The sequence below is a fragment of the Hyperoodon ampullatus genome (assembly GCF_949752795.1).
Source record: "Hyperoodon ampullatus genome assembly, chromosome: 9".
In the NCBI taxonomy this organism is placed as follows: Eukaryota; Metazoa; Chordata; class Mammalia; order Artiodactyla; family Ziphiidae; genus Hyperoodon; species Hyperoodon ampullatus.
The window spans coordinates 87032863-87053617 of record NC_136922.1 but is presented as its reverse complement, the minus strand read 5'-3'; the positions used below and the strand labels follow the sequence as shown (position 1 = coordinate 87053617).

The 20755-nt window shown below is 37.9% G+C and overlaps 1 protein-coding gene across 1 annotated transcript in view; it reads left to right on the top strand.

Moving 5' to 3' along the window:
- The window catches only part of COPG2 (COPI coat complex subunit gamma 2), a 123084-nt gene that overhangs the window by 36645 nt on the left and 65684 nt on the right, over positions 1-20755 (top strand). Inside the window, exon 10 of the mRNA XM_079711853.1 lies at positions 20034-20167. Coding sequence (XP_079567979.1) covers positions 20034-20167 — 134 coding nt within the window. The remainder of the gene's footprint in view (positions 1-20033; positions 20168-20755) is intronic.

The window sequence follows — 20755 nt, the reverse complement described above, 5'->3', positions numbered from 1 at the left end:
TGTGGATATGCAGTTGCAATATGAGTTTGCAGTTGTCTCAGCACGATTTGTTGAGAGACTGGTCCTTTTCCCTTGAATTGTCTTGGCATCATTGTCAAATCATTGTGGTTTTAATTTGTAATTTTCTAATTACTAATGAGTTTGAGAACCTTCTTCTATATTTATGAGCCATTTGGATATTCTTTTTATTTAAATACCTATTGGAGTTTTGCCCCTTTTTTTTGTTTGTTTGGGTTATCCGCTTTATCCTTATTGATTTCTAGTTCTTCTGTATTCTAGATGTCAGTCCTTTGTTGGTTGTATAAGTTGCAAATAGCTTTTCCCACTCAAGTTTGTCTGTTCCCTTTCTTGATATCTTAATGAACAGAACATTCTTAAAGGTAATGTCATTCTTTTACTTTCAGAATAATATTTTTGGTGTCTTGATCAAGAAATGTGTTCTACTCCAAGTTCTCAAATGTATCTTCTGTACTATTTTCTACAAGCGTTATAATTTTTTTTTTTTTTTTTTTTGCGGTATGTGGGCCTCTCACTGTTGTGGCCTCTCCCGCCGCGGAGCACAGGCTCCGGACACGCAGGCTCAATGGCCATGGCTCACGGGCCAAGCCGCTCCGCGGCACGCGGGATCCTCCCAGACCGGGGCACGAACCCGTGTCCCCTGCATCGGCAGGCGGACTCTCAACCACTGCGCCACCAGGGAAGCCCCAAGCGTTATAATTTTAACGTTCATGTTTTAGGTCTATAATCTACCTGGAATTGTTTTTTGGATATGGTATGAGGTAGCAGTCTTTTTTTCCCATATGGATATCCAGTAGTCCCAGCACCATTTGTTGAAATACCTGTCTATACCCACTGCTATGCAATATCAGCTTTGCCATGAAACAGGCATCCTTATATGCATTGGTCCGTTTCTGGGCTCCTGTTCTCCACTGCTCTATATTTCTCTCCCTGTACCAGCAAAACATTGCCTTATCATCACAGCTTTATAATAGTGTAGATATATGGTAGAACAAATCCTCCTCTCTTATTCATTTGCAGTAGTTTCTCAGTTCTTGTTTTGTATCCTTATTTCTCTTCTCTCTCTGTGTGTATATAATTTTATCAGGGATTATTTCACTTTCCCCTCAGTTGAGTTTGCCTCTTCCTGGGACACTCCCACCAAGAACATTAATAAAAACCAAGAAGTTCTAACCTGGGCAGTCTTATCCCCCAGATTTTTCATTCATTGGGACTTTAGGGATATTTTCCACAGGCAGCTAGTGAAACCAACCATCCCAATGACTGGCCATGCTGCCAAAATGAGTCTCTTTGGGGCATGCTGCCAAATGACCTCTCATTCTTTGATCCACTTCCAGAAAGCTACAGTAGAAACCTGGCTTGATGCCCACCTTGCTATAACAGTGTTTATGCAAATAAGTACAAATATCCAAGCAAAACTCATACCTAACCTACTGGAGTAACATTCATTGGGCGAAACGCATAGACTGGGGCAGTACTAGTTGCACTGGGCTCCACATTGCCTTTTCATCCTAGGACAGTGTACAGAGGTCTATCAGGACCATTTTTCTCACCCTGAGAAAGGGATTATGACCCTTGAGATTTTTAAACTACTGTGAATAATTATATGCCAACAAATTGGATAACCTAGAACCTATTTTGACGGCTTAACATAAATTTTGAGAGAAGTAGCCCTTCCCTGGCATAATCAAGGGCTGGGATCCAAACCTTGCCAGATGTATGACATGGCATGCTAGTAGTAGAAATCTCCATGTCCACCTTTACTGTTGGGGAAGCACCAGCCCCTCCTTTGGCATGATAGGAAGGAGCTTGAGTCCAAGCTTTGTGGGTGACCAGAATCGAATACACATTTAGCTGAGTCCAGTTGTTATGGAATTTCATAGGAATCCAGCTTCTTTTCTGAGTGGCCAGAAGATCAGTTTTGGACAAAATGACCATACTCCTCACTTGTTAAACTCATTTATTAATTTTCAGAATTTCTCTGGCAATTATTTTGGATTTTGTATGTCCATTATTATAGTTGGCCTTTAAAAAAATTACAGTTTTTGCTATGAACTTCCCTCTTAGTACTGCTTTTACTACATCCCATAAGTTTTGGTATGCTGTGTTTTTGTTTGTATGCAGGTATTTTCTAATTTCCCTTTTGATTTCTTCTTTGACCCATTGGTTGTTCAAGAGTGTGTTGTTTAATTTTCGTATGTTTGTGAATTTTCCAGTTTTCCTTTTGTTAATTCTAATTTCATCCCATTGTGGTTGAAAAACATACTTGGTATGATTTTAATCTTCTTGAATTTGTTAAGACTTGTTTTGTTACCTAACATGTGATCTATTCTGGAGAACATTCCCTGTGCACTTGAGAAGAATGTGTATTGTGCTGCTGTTGGGCAAAAAGTTCTGTATATGTCTGTTAGGTCAATGTAGTTCCAGCCCACTGCTTCCTTATTGATTTTCTATCTGGATGTTCTATCCATTATTGAAAGTGGGGTATTGAAGTCTTCTACTATTATTGAATTGCTCTCTTTTCCCTTCAGATCTGTCAATGTTTGCTATATTTAGTTTTTTGAAAATTGTTTTGACTACTCTGGGTCCTTTATATTTCCATATAATTTTAGGATCAGCTTTGAATTTCTACAACAAAAAGCCTGCTGGCATTTTGATAGGGATTGCATTGAATAGAATAGATCTATTTTGGATAAATCAATTTGGGAGAATTGCCATCTTGACAATATCTAGTCTTCCAGTCCATGAACAGAAATTGTTTCTCCATTTATTTAGATTTCTCAGCAGGGTTTTGTAGTTTTCAGTGTAAAAGTCTTGCATTGCTTTTATTAAATTTATTTCTAAGTATTTTACTCTTTCTGATGCTGCTATGAATGGAATTGTTCTGTTAATTTTGTTTGGGATTAATTGTTGCCAATATATAGAAATCAGCAGTTGATTGTTGATTTTTGATTTTCACGTGTTGATCTTGTATCCTGTAACCTTGATATGGTCATTTATTTGTTCCATTTGTGTGTGTGTGTGTGTGTGTGTGTGTGTGTTATATTCCTTGGGATTTTCATGTACAGGGTCATGTCATCTGAGAACAAATACAGTTTTACTTCTTCCTTTCCAAACTAGATGTCTTTAATTTCTTTTTTCCTAATTGTACCATCTTGAACCTTCAGTACAATGTTGAATAGAAGTGGTGAAAGCAGATATCCTTGCCTTGTCCCTGATCTTAAGGGGAAAGTGTTAAGCATGACGTTAGCCATGGATTTTATGAAGATGCCCTTTATCAGGTTGAGGGCATTCCCTTCATTCTCTAGCTTTTTTGAGAGTATTTATCATAAATGGGTGTTAGATTTTGTTGACTGCTTTTTCTGTATCTGTTAAGATGATCATGTGGTTTCTGTCCTTTTTATTATTAATTTAGTATGTAACACAAGTGATTTTCTTTTTTCTTTTTCCTTTTTTAAAAATTGAGGTAGAGTTGATTTACAATATTACATGTTTCAGGTGTACAACATAGTGATTCACAATTTTTAAAGGTTATACTCCATTTCTAGTCATTATCAAATCTTGCCTGTATTACCTGTGCTGTACAATATTTCCTTGTAGCTTATTTATTTTATGAATAGTAGTTTCTGTCTCTTACTCTCCTACCCCTATATTGCCGCTCCCCCTTCCCTCTCCCTACTGGTAACCACTAGTTTGTTCTCTATATCTGTGAGTCTTTTTCTTTTTTGTTATATTCACTAGTTTGTTTTAATTTTTAGATTCCACATATACATGATATCACGCAGTATTTGTCTTTCTCTGACTTACTTCACTTAGCATAATATCTTCCAAGCTCATCCATGTTGTTGCAAACAGTAAAATTTCATTTATTTTTATGGCTGAGTAGTATTCCATTCTGTATATATACGACATATTCTTTATCCAATCATCTGTTGATGCACACTTAGGTTGCTTCTATATTTTGGCTGTTGTAAATAATGCTGCTGTGAACACTGGGGTGCATATATCTTTTTTTTTTTTCCTGCCTTAAGGCATCCCATCTCTTTTATTAGGCTTTCTGTAGATTGTTTATACCAGCGGGTAAATAATATTAATAAGAAAAGTAGATAAATGGTGCATACTGAGTATTGTTCTGCTAAGTTAATTTTTTTATTGGTTATTTTTATTTTTATTTTTTAGTTTCTGCTTTATAACAAAGTGAATCAGTTATACATATACATATGTTCCCATATCCCTTCCCTCTTGCGTCTCCCTCCCTCCCACCCTCCCTATCCCACCCCTCCAGGCGATCACAAAGCACCGAGCTGATCTCCCTGTGCTATGCGGCTGCTTCCCACTATCTGTCTACCTTCCGTTTGGTAGTGTATATATGTCCATGCCTCTCTCTCGCTTTGTCACAGCTTACCCTTCCCCCTCCCCATATCCTCAAGTCCATTCTCTAGTAGGTCTGTGTCTTTATTCCTGTCTTACCCCTAGGTTCTTGATGACATTTTTTTTCTTAAATTCCATATATATGTGTTAGCATACGGTATTTGTCTTTCTCTTTCTGACTTACTTCACTCTGTATGACAGACTCTAGGTCCATCCACCTCATTACAGATAGCTCAATTTCATTTCTTTTTATGGCTGAGTAATATTCCATTGTATATATGTGCCACATCTTCTTTATCCATTCATACGATGATGGACACTTAGGTTGTTTCCATCTCCGGGCTATTGTGAATAGAGCTGCAATGAACATTTTGGTACATGTCTCTTTTTGAGTTATGGTTTTCTCAGGGTATATGCCTAATAGTGGGATTGCTGGGTCAGATGGTAGTTCTATTTGTAGTTTTTTAAGGAACCTCCATACTGTTCTCCATAGTGGCTGTACCAATTCACATTCCCACCAGCAGTGCAAGAGTGTTCCCTTTTCTCCACACCCTCTCCAGCATTTATTGTTTCTAGATTTTTTGATGATGGCCATTCTGACTGGTGTGAGATGATATCTCATTGTAGTTTTGATTTGCATTTCTCTAATGATTAATGATGTTGAGCATTCTTTCATGTGTTTCATTAGGTCCCATTTGTTTATTTTTGTTTTTATTTCCATTTCTCTAGGAGGTGGGTCCAAAAGGATTGTGCTGTGATTTATGTCATAGAGTGTTCTGCCTATGTTTTCCTCTAAGAGTTTGATAGTTTCTGGCCTTACATTTAGGTCTTTAATCCATTTTGAGCTTATTTTTGTGTATGGTGTTAGGGAATGATCTAATCTCATACTTTTACATGTCCCTGTTCAGTTTTCCCAGCACCACTTACTGAAGAGGCTGTCCTTTCTCCACTGTACATTCCTGCCTCCTTTATCAAAGATAAGGTGACCATATGTGCGTGGGTTTATCTCTGGGCTTTCTATCCTGTTCCATTGATCTATCTTTCTGTTTTTGTGCCAGTACCATACTGTCTTGCTTACTGTAGCTTTGTAGTATAGTCTGAAGCCAGGGAGCCTGATTCCTCCAGCTCCATTTTTCGTTCTCAAAATTGCTTTGGCTATTCGGGTTCTTTTGTGTTTCCATACAAATTGAGAAATTTTTTGTTCTAGTTCTGTGAAAAATGCCAGTGGTAGTTTGATAGGGATTGCATTGAATCTGTAGATTGCTTTGGGTAGTAGAGTCATTTTCACAATGTTGATTCTTCCAATCCAAGAACATGGTATATCTCTCCATCTATTTGTATCATCTTTAATTTCTTTCATCCGCGTCTTATAATTTTCTGCATACAGGTCTTTTGTCTCCTTAGGTAGGTTTATTCCTAGATATTTTATTCTTTTTGTTGCAATGGGAGTGTTTTCTTGATTTCACTTTCAGATTTTTCATCATTAGTGTATAGGAATGCCAGAGATTTCTGTGCATTAATTTTGTATCCTGCTACTTTACCAAACTCATTAATTAGCTCTAGTAGCTTTCTGGTAGCATCTTTAGGGTTCTCTATGTATAGTATCATGTCATCTGCAAACAGTGACAGCTTTACTTCTTCTTTTCCGATTTGGATTCCTTTTATTTCCTTTTCTTCTCTGATTGCCGTGGCTAAAACTTCCAAAACTATGTTGAATAAGAGTGGTGAGAGTGGGCAACCTTGTCTTGTTCCTGATCTTAGTGGAAATGGTTTCAGTTTTTCACCATTGAGGACGATGTTGGCTGTGGGTTTGTCATATATGGCCTTTATTATGTTGAGGAAAGTTCCCTCTGTGCCTACTTTCTGCAGGGTTTTTATCATAAATGGGTGTTGAATTTTGTCGAAAGCTTTCTCTGCGTCTATTGAGAGGATCATATGGTTTTTCTCCTTCAATTTGTTAATATGGTGTATCACGTTGATTGATTTGCGTATATTGAAGAATCCTTGCATTCCTGGAATAAACCCCACTTGATCATGGTGTATGATCCTTTTAATGTGCTGTTGGATTCTGTTTACTAGTATTTTGTTGAGGATTTTTGTATCTATGTTCATCAGTGATATTGGCCTGTAGTTTTTCTCTCTTTGTGACATCCTTGTCTGGTTTTGGTATCAGGGTGATGGTGGCCTCATAGAATGAGTTTGGGAGTGTTCCTCCCTCTGCTATATTTTGGAAGAGTTTGAGAAGGATAGGTGTTAGCTCTTCTCTAAATGTTTGATAGAATTCGCCTGTGAAGCCATCTGGTCCTGGGCTTTTGTTTGTTGGAAGATTTTTAATCACAGTTTCAATTTCATTACTTGTGATTGGTCTGTTCATATTTTCTATTTCTTCCTGATTCAGTCTTGGCAGGTTGTGCATTTCTAAGAATTTGTCCATTTCTTCCAGGTTGTCCATTTTATTGGCATAGAGTTGCTTGTAGTAATCTCTCATGATCTTTTGTATTTCTGTAGTGTCAGTTGTTACTTCTCCTTTTTCATTTCTAATTCTATTGATTTGAGTCTTCTCCCTTTTTTTCTTGATGAGTCTGGCTAATGGTTTATCAATTTTGTTTATCTTTTCAAAAAACCAGCTTTTAGTTTTAGTTTTATTTAGTTTTATTGATCTTTGCTATCTTTTCCTTCATTTCTTTTTCATTTATTTCTGATCTGATTTTTATGATTTCTTTCCTTCTGTTCTTCTTTCTCTAATTGCTTTAGGTGCAAGGTCAGGTTGTTTATTCGAGATGTTTCCTGTTTCTTAAGGTGGGATTGTATTGCTATAAACTTCTCTCTTAGAACTGCTTTTGCTGCATCCTATAGGTTTTGGGTCGTCGTGTCTCCATTGCCATTTGTTTCTAGGTATTTTTTGATTTCCTTTTTGATTTCTTCAGTGATCACTTCGTTATTAAGTAGTGTATTGTTTAACCACCATGTGTTTGTATTTTTTACAGCTCTTTTCCTGTAATTCATATCTAGTCTCATAGCATTGTGGTCGGAAAAGATACTTGATACAATTTCAATTTTCTTAAATTTACCAAGGCTTGATTTGTGACCCAAGATATGATCTATCCTGGAGAATGTTCCATGAGCACTTGAGAAAAATGTGTATTCTGTTGTTTTTGGATGGAACGTCCTATAAATATCAATTAAGTCCATCTTGTTTAGTGTATCATTTAAAGCTTGTGTTTCCTTATTTATTTTCATTTTGGATGATCTGTCCATTGGTGAAAGTGGGGTGTTAAAGTCCCCTACTATGAATGTGTTAACTGTCGATTTCCCCTTTTATGGCTGTTAGTATTTGCCTTATGTATTGAGGTGCTCCTGTGTTGGGTGCATAAATATTTACAATTGTTATATCTTCTTCTTGGATCGATCCCTTGATCGTTATGTAGTGTCCTTCTTTGTCTCTTCTAATAGTCTATTTTAAAGTCTATTTTGTCCGATATGAGAATTGCTACTCCAGCTTTCTTTTGGTTTCCATTTGCAGGGAATATCTTTTTCCATCCCCTCCCTTTCGTTCTGTATGTGTCCTTAGGTCTGAAGTGGGTCTCTTGTAGACAGCAAATATATGGGTCTTATTTTTGGATCCATTCAGCCAGTCTATGTCTTTTGGTTGGAGCATTTAATCCATTTACATTTAAGGTAATTATCAATATGTATGTTGCTATTACCATTTTCTTAATTGTTTTGGGTTTGTTATTGTAGGTCTTTTCCTTGTTTTGTGTTTCCTGCCTAGAGAAGTTCCTTTAGCATTTGTTGTAAAGCTGGTTTGGTGGTGCTGAATTCTCTTAGCTTTTGCTTGTCTGTAAACGTTTTAATTTCTCCATCGAATCTGAATGAGATCCTTGCTGGGTAGAGTAATCTTGGTTGTAGGTTTTTCCTTTTCATCACTTTAAGTATGTCCTACCACACCCTTCTGGCTTCCAGAGTTTCTGCTGAGAAATCAGCTGTTAACCTCATGGGGATTCCCTTGTATGTTATTTGTTGATTTTCTCTTTTAATATTTTTTCTTTGTATTAATTTTTGATAGTTTGATTAATATGTGTCTAGGCGTGTTTCTCCTTGGATTTATTCTGTATGGGACTCTGTGTGCTTCTTGGACTTGATTAACTATTTCCTTTCCCATATTAGGGAAGTTTTCAACTATAATCTCTTCAAATATCTTCCCACTCTGCTTGTTTTTCTCTTCTTCTTCTGGGACCCCTATAATTTGAATGTTGGTGCGTTTAATGTTGTCCCAGAGGTCTCTGAGACTGTCCCCAATTCTTTTTGTTCTTGTTTGTTTATTTCTGCTCTGTGGTAGTAATTACCACTATTTTATATTCCAGGTCACTTATCCATTCTTCTGCCTCAGTTATTCTGCTATTACTTCCTTCTAGAGAATCTTAAATTTCATTTATTGTGTCTTTCATCATTGTTTGTTTGCTCTTTAGTTCTTCTAGGTCCTTGTTAAACTTTTCTTGTATTTTCTCCATTGTATTTCCAAGATTTTGGATCATTTTACTATCATTACTCTGAATTATTTTTCAGGTAGAATGCCTATTTCCTCTTCATTTGTTTGGTCTGGTGGGTTTTTACCTTACTCCTTCATCTGCTGTGTATTTGTCTGTCTTCTCATTTTGTTTAACTTACTGCGCTTGGAGTCTCCTTTTCCCAGGCTGCAGATTTGTCGTTCCCTTGTTTTCGGTGTCTGCCCACAGTGGGTAAGGTTGGTCCAGTGGGTTGTGTAGGTTTCCTGGTGGAGGGGACTGGTGCCTGTGTTCTGGTGGATGAGGCTGGATCTTGTCTTTCTGGTGGGCAGTATCGCGTCTGGTGGTGTGTTTTGGGGTGTCTGTGAACTTATTATGATTTTAGGCAGCCTCTCTGCTAACGGGTGGGGTTGTGTTTCTGTCTTGCTAGTTGTTTGCAATGGGGTGTCCAGACCTGTAGCTTGCTGGTCATTGAGTGGAGCTGGGTCTTAGTGTTGAGATGGAGATCTCTGGGAGAGCTTTCGCCGTTTGATATTACGTGGGGCCGGGAGGTCTCTGGTGGTCCAATGTCCTGAACTTGGCTCTCCCACCTATGAGGCTCAGGCCTGACACCCAGCCAGAAGACGAAGACCCTGTCAGCCACACAGCTCAGAAGAAAAGGGAGAAAGAAAAAATAAAATAAGATAAAGTTATTAAAAGAAAAAAGAAAAAAATTATTAAAAATAAAAAAGTAATAAAGAAAAGAAGAGAGCAACCAAACCAATAAACAAATCCACCAATGATAACAAGCAGTAAAAACTATGCTAAAAAAAGAAAAGTGGACAGACAGAACCCTAGGACAAATGGTAAAAGCAAAGGTATACAGACAAAATCACACAAAGAAGCATACACATACACACTCACAAAGAGAGAAAAAGGAAAAAAATATATATAAAAGGAAGAGAGCAACCAAATCAATAAACAAATCTACCAATGATAATAAGCTCTAAATACTAAACTAAGATAAACATAAAATCAGAAACAAATTAGATCCCGAAAGCAAAGCCCATTCTACAGTTTCTCCCAAGGTCCACTATGTCAATTTTGGGATAATTCGTTGTCTATTCAGGTTTTCCACAGATGCAGGGTACATCAAGTTTATTGTGGAGATTTAATCTGCTGCTCCTGAGGCTTCTAGGAGAAATTTCCCCTTCTCTCTTCTTTGTTCACACAGCTCCTGGGGTTCAGCTTTGGATTTGGCCCTGCCTCTGCGTTTAGGTTGCCTGAGGGCTTCTGTTCCCTTTTGGGAAGTCTGAGGTCTTCTGCCAGTGTTCATTAGGTGTTCTGTAGGAGTTGTTACACATGTAGATGTATTTTTGATGTATTTGTGGGGAGGAAGGTGATCTCCACATTTTACTCCTCTGCCATCTTGAAGGTCCTAATGATTTTCTGATGTTAAATCAATTTTGTTTGCATTCTTAGGAAAAATGCTACTTGATTATGATATATAATTCTTTTTATGTATTGGTAGATTCAGGTTGCTGATATTTTGTTAAGGAGTTCCATATGTCTATGTCAGGAGGGATATTGGTCTGTTGTTTTCTGAGAATTTGTCAGGCTTTGTTATCCAGGTAATAATGGCATCTCATCATTAGCTGGGAGGTAGTGTACCCTCATTTATGTTATAAAAGAGTTTGTGAAAGATTGGTATTATTTCTTTAAATATTTGATAGGATTAACCAATGAAGCTGTTGTGACCTTTGCTTTTTTTTTTTTTTTTTTTTGCGGTACGCGGGCCTCTCACTGTTGTGGCCCCTCCCCCTGCGGAGCACAGGCTCCGGACGCGCAGGCTCAGCGGCCATGGCTCACGGGCCCAGCCGCTCCATGCCATGCGGGATCTTCTCAGACCGGGGCACGAACCCGTGTCCCCTGCATCGGCAGGCGGACTCTAAACCACTGTGCCACCAGGGAAGCCCGACCTTTGCTTTTTTTGAGGGAAGATTTTTTTTTTTTTTTTTTTTGCCGTACGTGGGCCTCTCAGTGCTGTGGCCTCTCCCGTTGTGAGCACAGGCTCCAGACACGCAGGCTCAGCAGCCATGGTTCACGGGCCCAGCTGCTGCATGGCATGTGGGATCTTCCCGGACCAGGGCATGAACCCGTGTCCCCTGCATCGGCAGGCGGACTCTCAACCACTGCGCCACCAGGGAAGCCCTTGAGGGAAGATTTTAAGTAACTAACTCATAGGTCTGTTTAGATTCTCTATTTCTTTGTAAGTCATGTTTGGTAGTTTGGTATTTCTAGGGATTTTGCCATTTCATCTAAGTTATCTAAGTTGTTGGCATATAGTTTTTATAATATTCTCTTATAATCATTTAAATTCCTTTAGGATCAGTAGTGTTGTCCTTTACTTCATTCCTGATTTTGGTAATTTGTATTCCTTTGTTTTTTTTTTTTTCCCCTTGTTTAGTCTAGCTAAAGGTTTGGCAGTTTTGTTGAATTTTTTCAAAGAACTAGCTTTGTGTTTTGTTCATTTTTTTTTCATTGTTATTTTTCTGCATTCTAGTCCATTGATCTTTTGTCCGATCTTTATTTACTTTCTTCTTACTGTGGACTTGGTTTAGTCTTCTTTTTCTAATTTCTTTATTGTGGATACTTAGGTTACTGATTTGAGACCTTTCTTCTTTTCTGGTATAGGTGTTTAGAGCTATAAACTTCCCTCCAAGCATTGTTTTGGCTACATCTCATAAATTTTGATTTACTGTGTTTTTGTTGTCATTCTGTTTCAGATTTTTTCTTGTTTTCCATTTGATTTATTCTGGATACATGGGTTACTTAGAAATAACTTGTTTATTTCCAAATATTGGGGATTTCCTTTATTTTCTGTTGCTAATTTATAATTTACTTCAGTCGTGGTTGGGGAATATGCTTTGATGATTTCTATTCTTTTACATGTATTGAGACTTGTTTTATGACTGGCGTTTAATCTGTCTTTGAGAACTGTCCATATGCACTTGAAAAGAGTGTATTTTATAGTCCCTGGGTTGAATGTTCTAGGTTGAATTGAGGAATTAAATTGTTCAGGTCCTCTATATCCTTGATGATTTTGTCTAGTTGTTCTATCAACTATTGGGTAGGTATAGACATCTCCAGCTATTATTGTTAAAAGATCTGTTTCTCCTTTAGTGTTAAGTTGTTTTTTTTTTTTTGTGGTACATGGGCCTCTCACTGCTGCGGCCCCTCCCGTCGCGGAGCACAGGTTCTGGATGCGCAGGCCCAGCGGCCATGGCTCATGGGCCCAGCTGCCCCGCGGCACGTGGGATCCTCCCGGACTGGGGCACGAACCCACGCCCCCTGCACTGTCAGGCGGACTCCCAACCACTGCGCCACCAGGGAAGCCCTAGTGTTAAGTTTTGCTTCATATATTTTGAGGCTCTGTTGTTAAGTGTGTATATGTTTATCATTGTTATATCATCCTGATGTATTGAGCAGCTTCTCATTATGTCTCTTTTTGTCTCTTATAATATTTTGTCTTAAATTCTCTGTCTGATATTAATATAGCCACTCCTGATCTCTTACGATTAGTTTCCATGGCATACCTTTTTCCATCATTTTACTTTCATCTCATTTGTATCTTTAAATCTAATGTGTAGCTCTTGTAGACGGCACATAGTTTGATCTTGCTTTTTTATCCTGTCTGGCAATCTCTATGTTTCAGTTGGGGTGTTTAGACCTTTCACATTTAATATAATTTTTTTTTTTTGCGGTACGCGGGCCTCTCACTGTTGTGGCCTCTCCCGTTGCGGAGCACAGGCTCCGGACGCGCAGGCTCAGCAGCCATGACTCACGGGCCCAGCCGCTCTGCGGCGTGTGGGATCTTCCCGGACCGGGGCATGAACCCGCGTCCCCTGCATCGGCAGGCGGACTCTCAACCACTGCGCCACCAGGGAAGCCCTAATATAATTATTGACGTGGTTGTATTTACCTTCGCCATTTTGCTGTTTTTTCTATAGAAGTATCTTGTCTTTTTTGTTCCTTTCTTCCTCTTTGACTGCCTTCTTTTGTGTTAAATAAAATTTTCATTGAATCATTTTAATTTCTCTGTCAGTATTTTTACTGTTTAAAAAGTTGTTTCTCTGGGGATTAGAATATGCATTTTAATTTACCACAATCTACTTCAGATTAAGACTAATTTACTTTTAGTAAAATATAGAATCTTTGCTCCAGTATAGTTCTGTTCTCTCCCTGCTCCTGTTTGCTATTATTGTCATGTATATTACATGTATGTGCATTATCCAATAATGCAGTGTTATAATTATTTTATACAATTTTATGTCCTTTAAATTAGTTAAGAAGAGAAATGAAAAAAATTATTTATAGAATCATTTATATTAACTCACATATTTACCATTTCTGGTGCTCTTTATTTCTCATTGATTATTCATGTCACTGGAGTCAGTCTTTCAGTTTAACAGACTTCATTTAGTATTTTTTATAAATCAGGTATGTTAGCAATACATTGTCTCAGTCACTGCTTATCTGGGAATGTCCTGTTATTAGCCTTCATTTTTGGAACATAGTTCTGCTGGATAGAGAATTTTTATTTTTTTATTTCAACACTTTGAATATGGCATTCTCTATTTCATTGTTTCAGGTGAAAAGCCATTAACTGTATTGTTGCTCCCCTGTACAATGTGATGAGTAGCTTTTATCTTGCTTCTGTCAAGATTTTCTCTTTGTCTTATGCTTTCAGCACTTTGACTATGGTGTGTCTATATGTGGATCTTTTTGTATTTTTCCAACTTGGGATTTGTTGAGCTTCTCAAGTGTGTAGATTAATATTTTAAACAAATTTTGGAAGTTTTTGGTCATTATTTCTCAGGATATTCCTTTTGTCCCTTTGTCTCTCTCCTTTGCTTCTGGGACTCCTATCGTGAAAATGTTGGTACACTTGGTCGTATTCCATAGGTCTCCAAGGCTCTGTTTTTTTGTTTTTCCTTCATTCTTTATTTTCCTCAGCTAAATTATCTCAGTTTAACCTATCCTCAAGTTTACTGGCTTTTTCTACTGTCAGTGCAAATCAGCTGTTGAATTGCAGATTTGAATTTTTTAAAAGTTGTTTCTGAACTCTCTCAGTTTTTTAAAAATTGAAGTATAGTTGATTTACACTACTGTGTTTCAGGTGTACAGCGAAGTGATTCATTCTTTTTTATGGCTGAGTAATAGTCCGTGTATGTGTGTGTGTGTGTGTGTGTGTGTGTGTATTTTATATATATATATATATATATATATATATGCATATTACCTCTTCTTTATCCATTCATCTGTTGATGGACACTTAGGTTGCTTCCATGTCTTGGCTGTTGTAAATAGTGCTGCTATGAACATTGGGGTGCATGTATCTTTTCGAATTAGAGTTTTTGTCTTTTCTGGTTATATGCCCAAGAATAGGATTGCTGGATCATTTGGTAGCTCTATTTTTAGTTTTTTAAGGAACTGCCATACTGTTTCCCCTACTTACTGGTTGCACCAGTTTACATTCCCACCAACAGTGTAGGAGGGTTCCCTTTTCTCCACACCCTCTCCAGCATTTATTATTTATAGACTTTATTTTTTTTATTTTTTTGCGGTACACAGGCCTCTCACTGTTGTGGCCTCTCCCGTCGCGGAGCGCAGGCTCCGGACGCGCAGGCTCAGTGGCCATGGCTCACGGGCCCAGCCGCTCCGCAGCATGTGGGATCTTCCCAGACCGGGGAACGAACCCGTGTCCCCTGCATCGGCAGGCGGACTCTCAACCACTGCACCACCAGGGAAGCCCTATTTATAGACTTTTTGATGATAGCCATTCTGACTGGTGTAAAGCGATACCTCCTTGTGGTTTTGATTTGCATTTAATTAGTGATATTGACCATCTTTTCATATGCATGTTGGCCATCTGTATATCTTCTTTGGAAAACTGTCTATGTCATCTGCCCATTTTTTGATTGGGTTTTTTTTTGATATTGAGTTTTATGAGCTGTTTGTATATTTTGGAAATTAACCCCTTGTCAGTCACATTGTTTACAAATATTTTCTCACATTCTATAGGTTGTATTTTCATTTCGTTGATGGTTTCCTTTGCTATGCAGAAGCTTTTTTTTTTTTCTTTCTTTTTTTTGCAGTACGTGGGCCTCTCACTGCTGTGGCCTCTCCCGCTGTGGAGCACAGGCTCCGGACGCACAGGCCCAGTGGCCATGACTCACAAGCCCAGCTGCTCTGCGGCATGTGGGATCTTCCCGGACCGGGGCACGAACCTGTGTCCCCTGCATCGGCAGGCGGACTCTCAACCACTGAGCCACCAGGGAAGCCCTATGCAGAAGCTTTTAAGTTTGATTAGGTCCCATTTGTTTATTTTTGGTTTTTTTTTCTTTTGCCTTGGGAGACTGGTCTAAGAAAATATTGCTACTATTTATGTCAGAGAATGTTTTGCCTATCTTCTCTTCTAGGAGTTTTACGGTGTCACATCCTATATGTTTCTTTAAAGCATTTTGAGTTTATTTTTGTATATGATGTGAAGGAGTGTTCTAATTTCATTGATTTACAAATAGCTGTTCAGCTTTCCCAACACCATTTGCTGAAGGCACTGTGTTTTCTCCATTGTATATTCTTGCCTTCTTTGCTGAAGATTAATTGTATGGGTTTGTTTCTGGGCTCTCTATTCTGTTTCATTGATCTATATGTCTGCTTTTGTGCCAATACCACAGTGTTTTGATTAGTGTAGCTTTGTAGTATTGTCTGAAGTCTGGGAGAGTTATACTTCCAGCTTTGTTCTTTTTCCTCAGAATTGCTTTGCCAATTTGGGGCCTTCTGTGATTCCATATAAATTTTAGGATTATTTGTTCTAGTTCTGTGAAAAATGTCATGGGTAATTTGATAGATATAGCATTAAATCTGTAGATTGCTTTCAATAGTATGGCCATTTTAATAATATTAATTCTTCCAATCCAAGAGCATGGGATATCTTTTCATTTCTGTGAATCATCTTCAGTTTCCTTTATCAGTGTCTTAGAGTTCTCAGCATATAGCTCTTTCACCTCCTTGGTTAGGTTCATTCCCGTGTTTGTGTGTGTGTTTGTGTGTGTGTTTGTGTGTGTTTAGTGCAATTTTAAACTTTTTTTTTTTTTTTTACTTTCTGATATTTCATTGTTACTGTCAAGAAATGCAGCAGATTTCTGTATATTAATCTTGTACCCTGCTACCTTGCTAATTCATTTATTAGTTCTAATAGTTTTTGTGTGGAGTCTTTAGGGTTTTCTGTATAGAGTATTGTGTCATCTGCATATAATGACAGTTTTACCTCTTCCCTTCCAATTTGGATACCTTTTATTTCGTTTTCTTGTCTGGTTGCTGAGGCTAGGACTTCCAATAATACGTTGAGTAGCAGTGGTGAGAGTGGGCACCCTTGTCTTGTTCCAGAATTTAGTGGGAAGGCTTTCAGCTTTTCACTGTTGAGTATTGTGTTGGCTCTGGGTTTGTCATAAATGGTTTTTATTATGTTGAGATGTATTGCCCCTGTACCCACTTCAGTGAGAGTTTTCATCGTGAATGATGTTGAATTTTATCACATGCTTTTTCTACATCGATTGAGATGATCATGTGGTTTTTGTCTTTTCTTTTGTTGATGTGTTATATCACATTGGTTGATTTGCATATGTTGAACCATCTTTGTGGCCCTGGTAAGAATCCAACTTAATCATGGTGTATGATCCTTTATATGTGTTGCTGGAGTTGGGTTGCTTAAATTTTGTTGAGGATTTTTGCATCTCTATTTGTCAAAGATATTGGCCAGTAATTTTCTTTTTTTTGTAGTGTCTTTGTTTTTGGTATCAGGGTGATGGTGGCTGCATAAACTGACTTTGGGAGTGTGTCCTCCTCTTAAATCTTTTGGAATAATTTGAGAAGGATAGGTATACATTCCTCTTTGTATGTTTGGTTGAATTCCCCAGTTAAGCCATCTGGTCCTGGATTTTGTTTGTGGGGAGTTTTTTTGGGTTTTCTGTTTGTTTTTTATTACAGATTCTATTTCACTTCTAGTGATTGGTCTGTTCAAATTATGTTTTTTCTTGATTCAATTCTGGCTGACTGTATGTTTCTAAAACCTTTTCTGTTTCTTCTCGATTGTTCACTTTGTTGGTTTATAACTGTTCATAGTATTTTCTTGTGATTTTTTGTATTTCTGCAGTATTGGTTGTTATTTCTCATTTCTTATTTTGTTTATTTGGGTCTTCTCTCTTTTCTTCTTGGTACCCTGGCTAGAGGTTTGTCGATTTTGTTTATCCTGTCAAAAAACCAGCTCTTGGTTTTATTGATCTTTTCTATTGTTGTTTTGATCTCTGTTTTATTTATTTCCTCTCTGATCTTTATTATTCCCTTCCTTCTAATGACTTTGGCTTTTGTTTATTTTTCTTTTTTCTAATTCTTTTAGGTGGTAGGTTAGGTTATTTGCTTGAGATTTTACTTGTTGCTCGAGAAAGGCCTGTATCACTCTGAATTTCCCTCAATGAACTACTTTTGCTGCATCCCATAGATTTTGTAAGGTTGTGTTTTCATTGTCGTTTGTCTCGAGGTATTTTCTGATTTCCTCTTTGATTTCATTGTTGACTCATTGGTTTTTTAGTAGGATGTTGTTTAGTCTCCATGTGATTGTTTTTTCCCATTTTTCTTTCTGTGGTTGATTTCTAGTTTGATATTGTGGTCAGAAAAGATGATTGAAATAATTTCTGTTTTTTTAAATTCATTGAGGCTTGTTTTGTGTCCTCGTGTATGGTCTATCCTAGAGAATGTTCCATGAGCACTTGAAAAGAATGTGTATTTTGTTTGTTTTTTGTTTTTTTTGGATGACGTGTCCCGTAGATAGCAATTAAGTACATCCGTTCTGTTGTGTCATTTAGGATCTCTCTTGCCTTATTGATTTTCTGTCTGAAAGGTCTGTCCATTGATGTCAGTGGGGTGTTAAAGTCTCCTACTATTATTGTATTCCTGTCAATTTCTCCCTTTATGTCTGTTAGTATTTATTTTGTATATTTAGGTGTTCCTACATTGGGTGCATATATATGTTAACAAGTGTAATGTCCTCCTCTTGTATTAATCCCTTTATCATTATATAGTGTCCTTCTTTGTCTTTCTTTATGGACTTCGTTTTAAAGTCTGTTTTGTCTGATATGAATATCGCTACCCCTGCTTTCTTATTGTTTCCATTTGCATGAAATATCTTTTTCCATCCCCTCACTTTGAATCTGTGTGACTTTTGCCCTAAAGTGAGTCTCTTGTAGGCAGCATATTGTAGGTACTTGTTTTTTTATCTGAGCAGATTTGAAATTTTTATTCTAGTTATGCACTTTCCAAATCCGGAGTTTCTATTTGGTTCCTTTAAAAAAAAAAACTCAATTTTTCTCTTTATTGATACTCTCTTGTGGGTGAGGCATGATTGTCATGCCTTTAACTTTTTAATTCCCTTTAATTCTTTAGATATGGTTTCTTTTGCTTCTTTGAACATATTTATATTAGTTGACTTAAAGGCTTTGCCTAGTAAATCCAACATCTGGGCTCCCTCAAGAATAATTTCTATTGACTGCTTTTTTTTCACTGTATATGGGCCATATCTCACTATTTATTTGTGTCATAGCTTTTTGTCAAAAACTGGATATTTAATACACTGTGGTAACTGACAACCTTATTTCCCCCTTTTCCATCCTCAGAGTTTGTTTTTGTTGCTGTGTGTTGTTGTTGTTTGTTTAGTGACTTTCCTGGACTAATTCTGCAGTCCTTATTCTTTGTCATGTGTGGCTACTGAAGTCTGCTTGGTTAGCTGAGTCTTCGGATAATGATTTGACAGATTTTCTTAAATGGTTTTGACCAACATGTCTCCCATCTTTTTTTCAGTGGGCATTTTGTGTGTTGGGGTATGCATAACTGTGCCTTAGTCTTCCCTTCCTAATTGTGCAGAAACTCAAAGTCAAGCATGGGTGAGAGGCTAGAGCTCTGTAAGCTCTTTCCTGGGTATTTGCACAGCCTTCTAGATCCCCAGGAATATGTCAGAAATTAAAGCCCCTATGGGCATCTTATTTCTTAGATTTTCTTTTTAAGTTTTTTTGGCCAGACTCTTGTTTGCACCAACTAGAATCAATACCTATGGCAACCGCAGTGTTAAGTAATTGCCGCTGTTTTTTGGGACACAGTCCTCCTGGGGATAGGGCTTTCCTCACTGAATGTCCTCAGAGTTAGATGAAATAAAAATTAGCTTCGGGGAATTCCCTGGTGGTCCAGTGGTTTGGACTCCACGCTTCCACTGCAGAGTGCGTGGGCTCGACCCCTGGTTGGGGAACTGAGATCCCAGATGCTGTGTAGTGTGGCCAAAAAATTAGCTTCATGAATGGGGCTTTTTTAAGGAGCATCATTCAGGTCAAGTAGTGACAGTGCTCTGGGAACAGGGCTTTTGATGGTGCTCCAAATTCATCTGCCTCCTTCAGTGGCTACTAGGCTGCTGGCTTTCATAGCTAGTGTGGTTCTGAGGCCCTGGTTTCCAAGGCTACCATGAAGCTGGGAAGAGGGTATGAAATAGAGCAAGTTAAAATACCAGAAAGCTTACTGTTCTTATGAAGATTCAGCTGTTCCTCTTGAATAAATGTTCCTAGGATTGTTGCAATCCTTTAGCTAACTTCTAGAGTGCTGAAAAAGTTGATTTTGAAAATTTACACCAGTATTCTCATTGCTTTTATGGAGGAGTGTATTTTCAGAGGTCCTTCATTCATAATTCCAAAAGTGCTTCTCATTCTGTCTGTGCTTTTTAAAAATATATATATTTATTTATTTGGTCGTGCCTGGTCTTAGTTGCAGCTTGTGGGCTTGTTAGTTGCAGCTTGTGGGCTTGTTAGTTGTGGCTCACTGGCTCCTGAGTGGCAGCACACAGCCTCCTTAGTTGTAGCATATGAACTCTCAGTTGCGGCATGCATGTGGGATCTAATTCCCTGACCAGGGATTGAACCCAGGCCCCCTGCATTGGGAGCATGGAGTCTTAACCACTGTGCCACCAGGGAAGTCCCCCTGTCTGTGCTTTTAGCCACTATGCACATTGCCTCTGTTCTTTATGATATCTAATTATGGCCTATGTATATTTATTGTCAGCCATGAAAGTCCAGTCTTTGATTTCATTGAGAGCTGCTTGCGAAATAAACATGAAATGGTTATTTATGAAGCTGCTTCAGCTATCATCCATCTTCCTAACTGTACTGCAAGAGAGTTGGCACCTGCTGTTTCAGGTTAGTTATATATTTGATAACTGGCTTTTGTTTATTTTCTTATGTTTTTGTCTTAAGTTCCATAGGTCTACAGAATAGGTATTTTTGAACCTTAGCTCTGTATATATAGCCTTTACATTTTGATACATAAATGGTTTGTTTTAGCTGTTTTTTAGTTGCAATTGTACCTCCATATCCTTGGGTTCCACATCCCACCAATTCAACCCAATCGATTCACGGTTGGTAGAATCCTCAGATGTGGGACCTGCAGATACCAAGGGCTGATTGTGCTACACCATTTTATATAAGGGTCTTTAGCATCCCCAGATTTTGGAATCTGCCAGGGGTCCTGGAAGGTCCGGGGTCCAGTCCCCTGCAGATATGGAGGGGTGACTGTATTTCTTTTTCTGAAGTTATCATTTCCCCATATTAAAAAATTTAAGTTTTTACATAGAAAACAAGTAACTTTAATGCCTTCAGTTCTCCATGTTTAAAAAACCCATTTACTCTTACAACCATAAATATTCCTACTCTTTAAATTCAGATATTAATGGGTATATTAACTTTTTTAGGAAAAAAAATAAACTTTGTTTCCTGTATTTAAAGTTT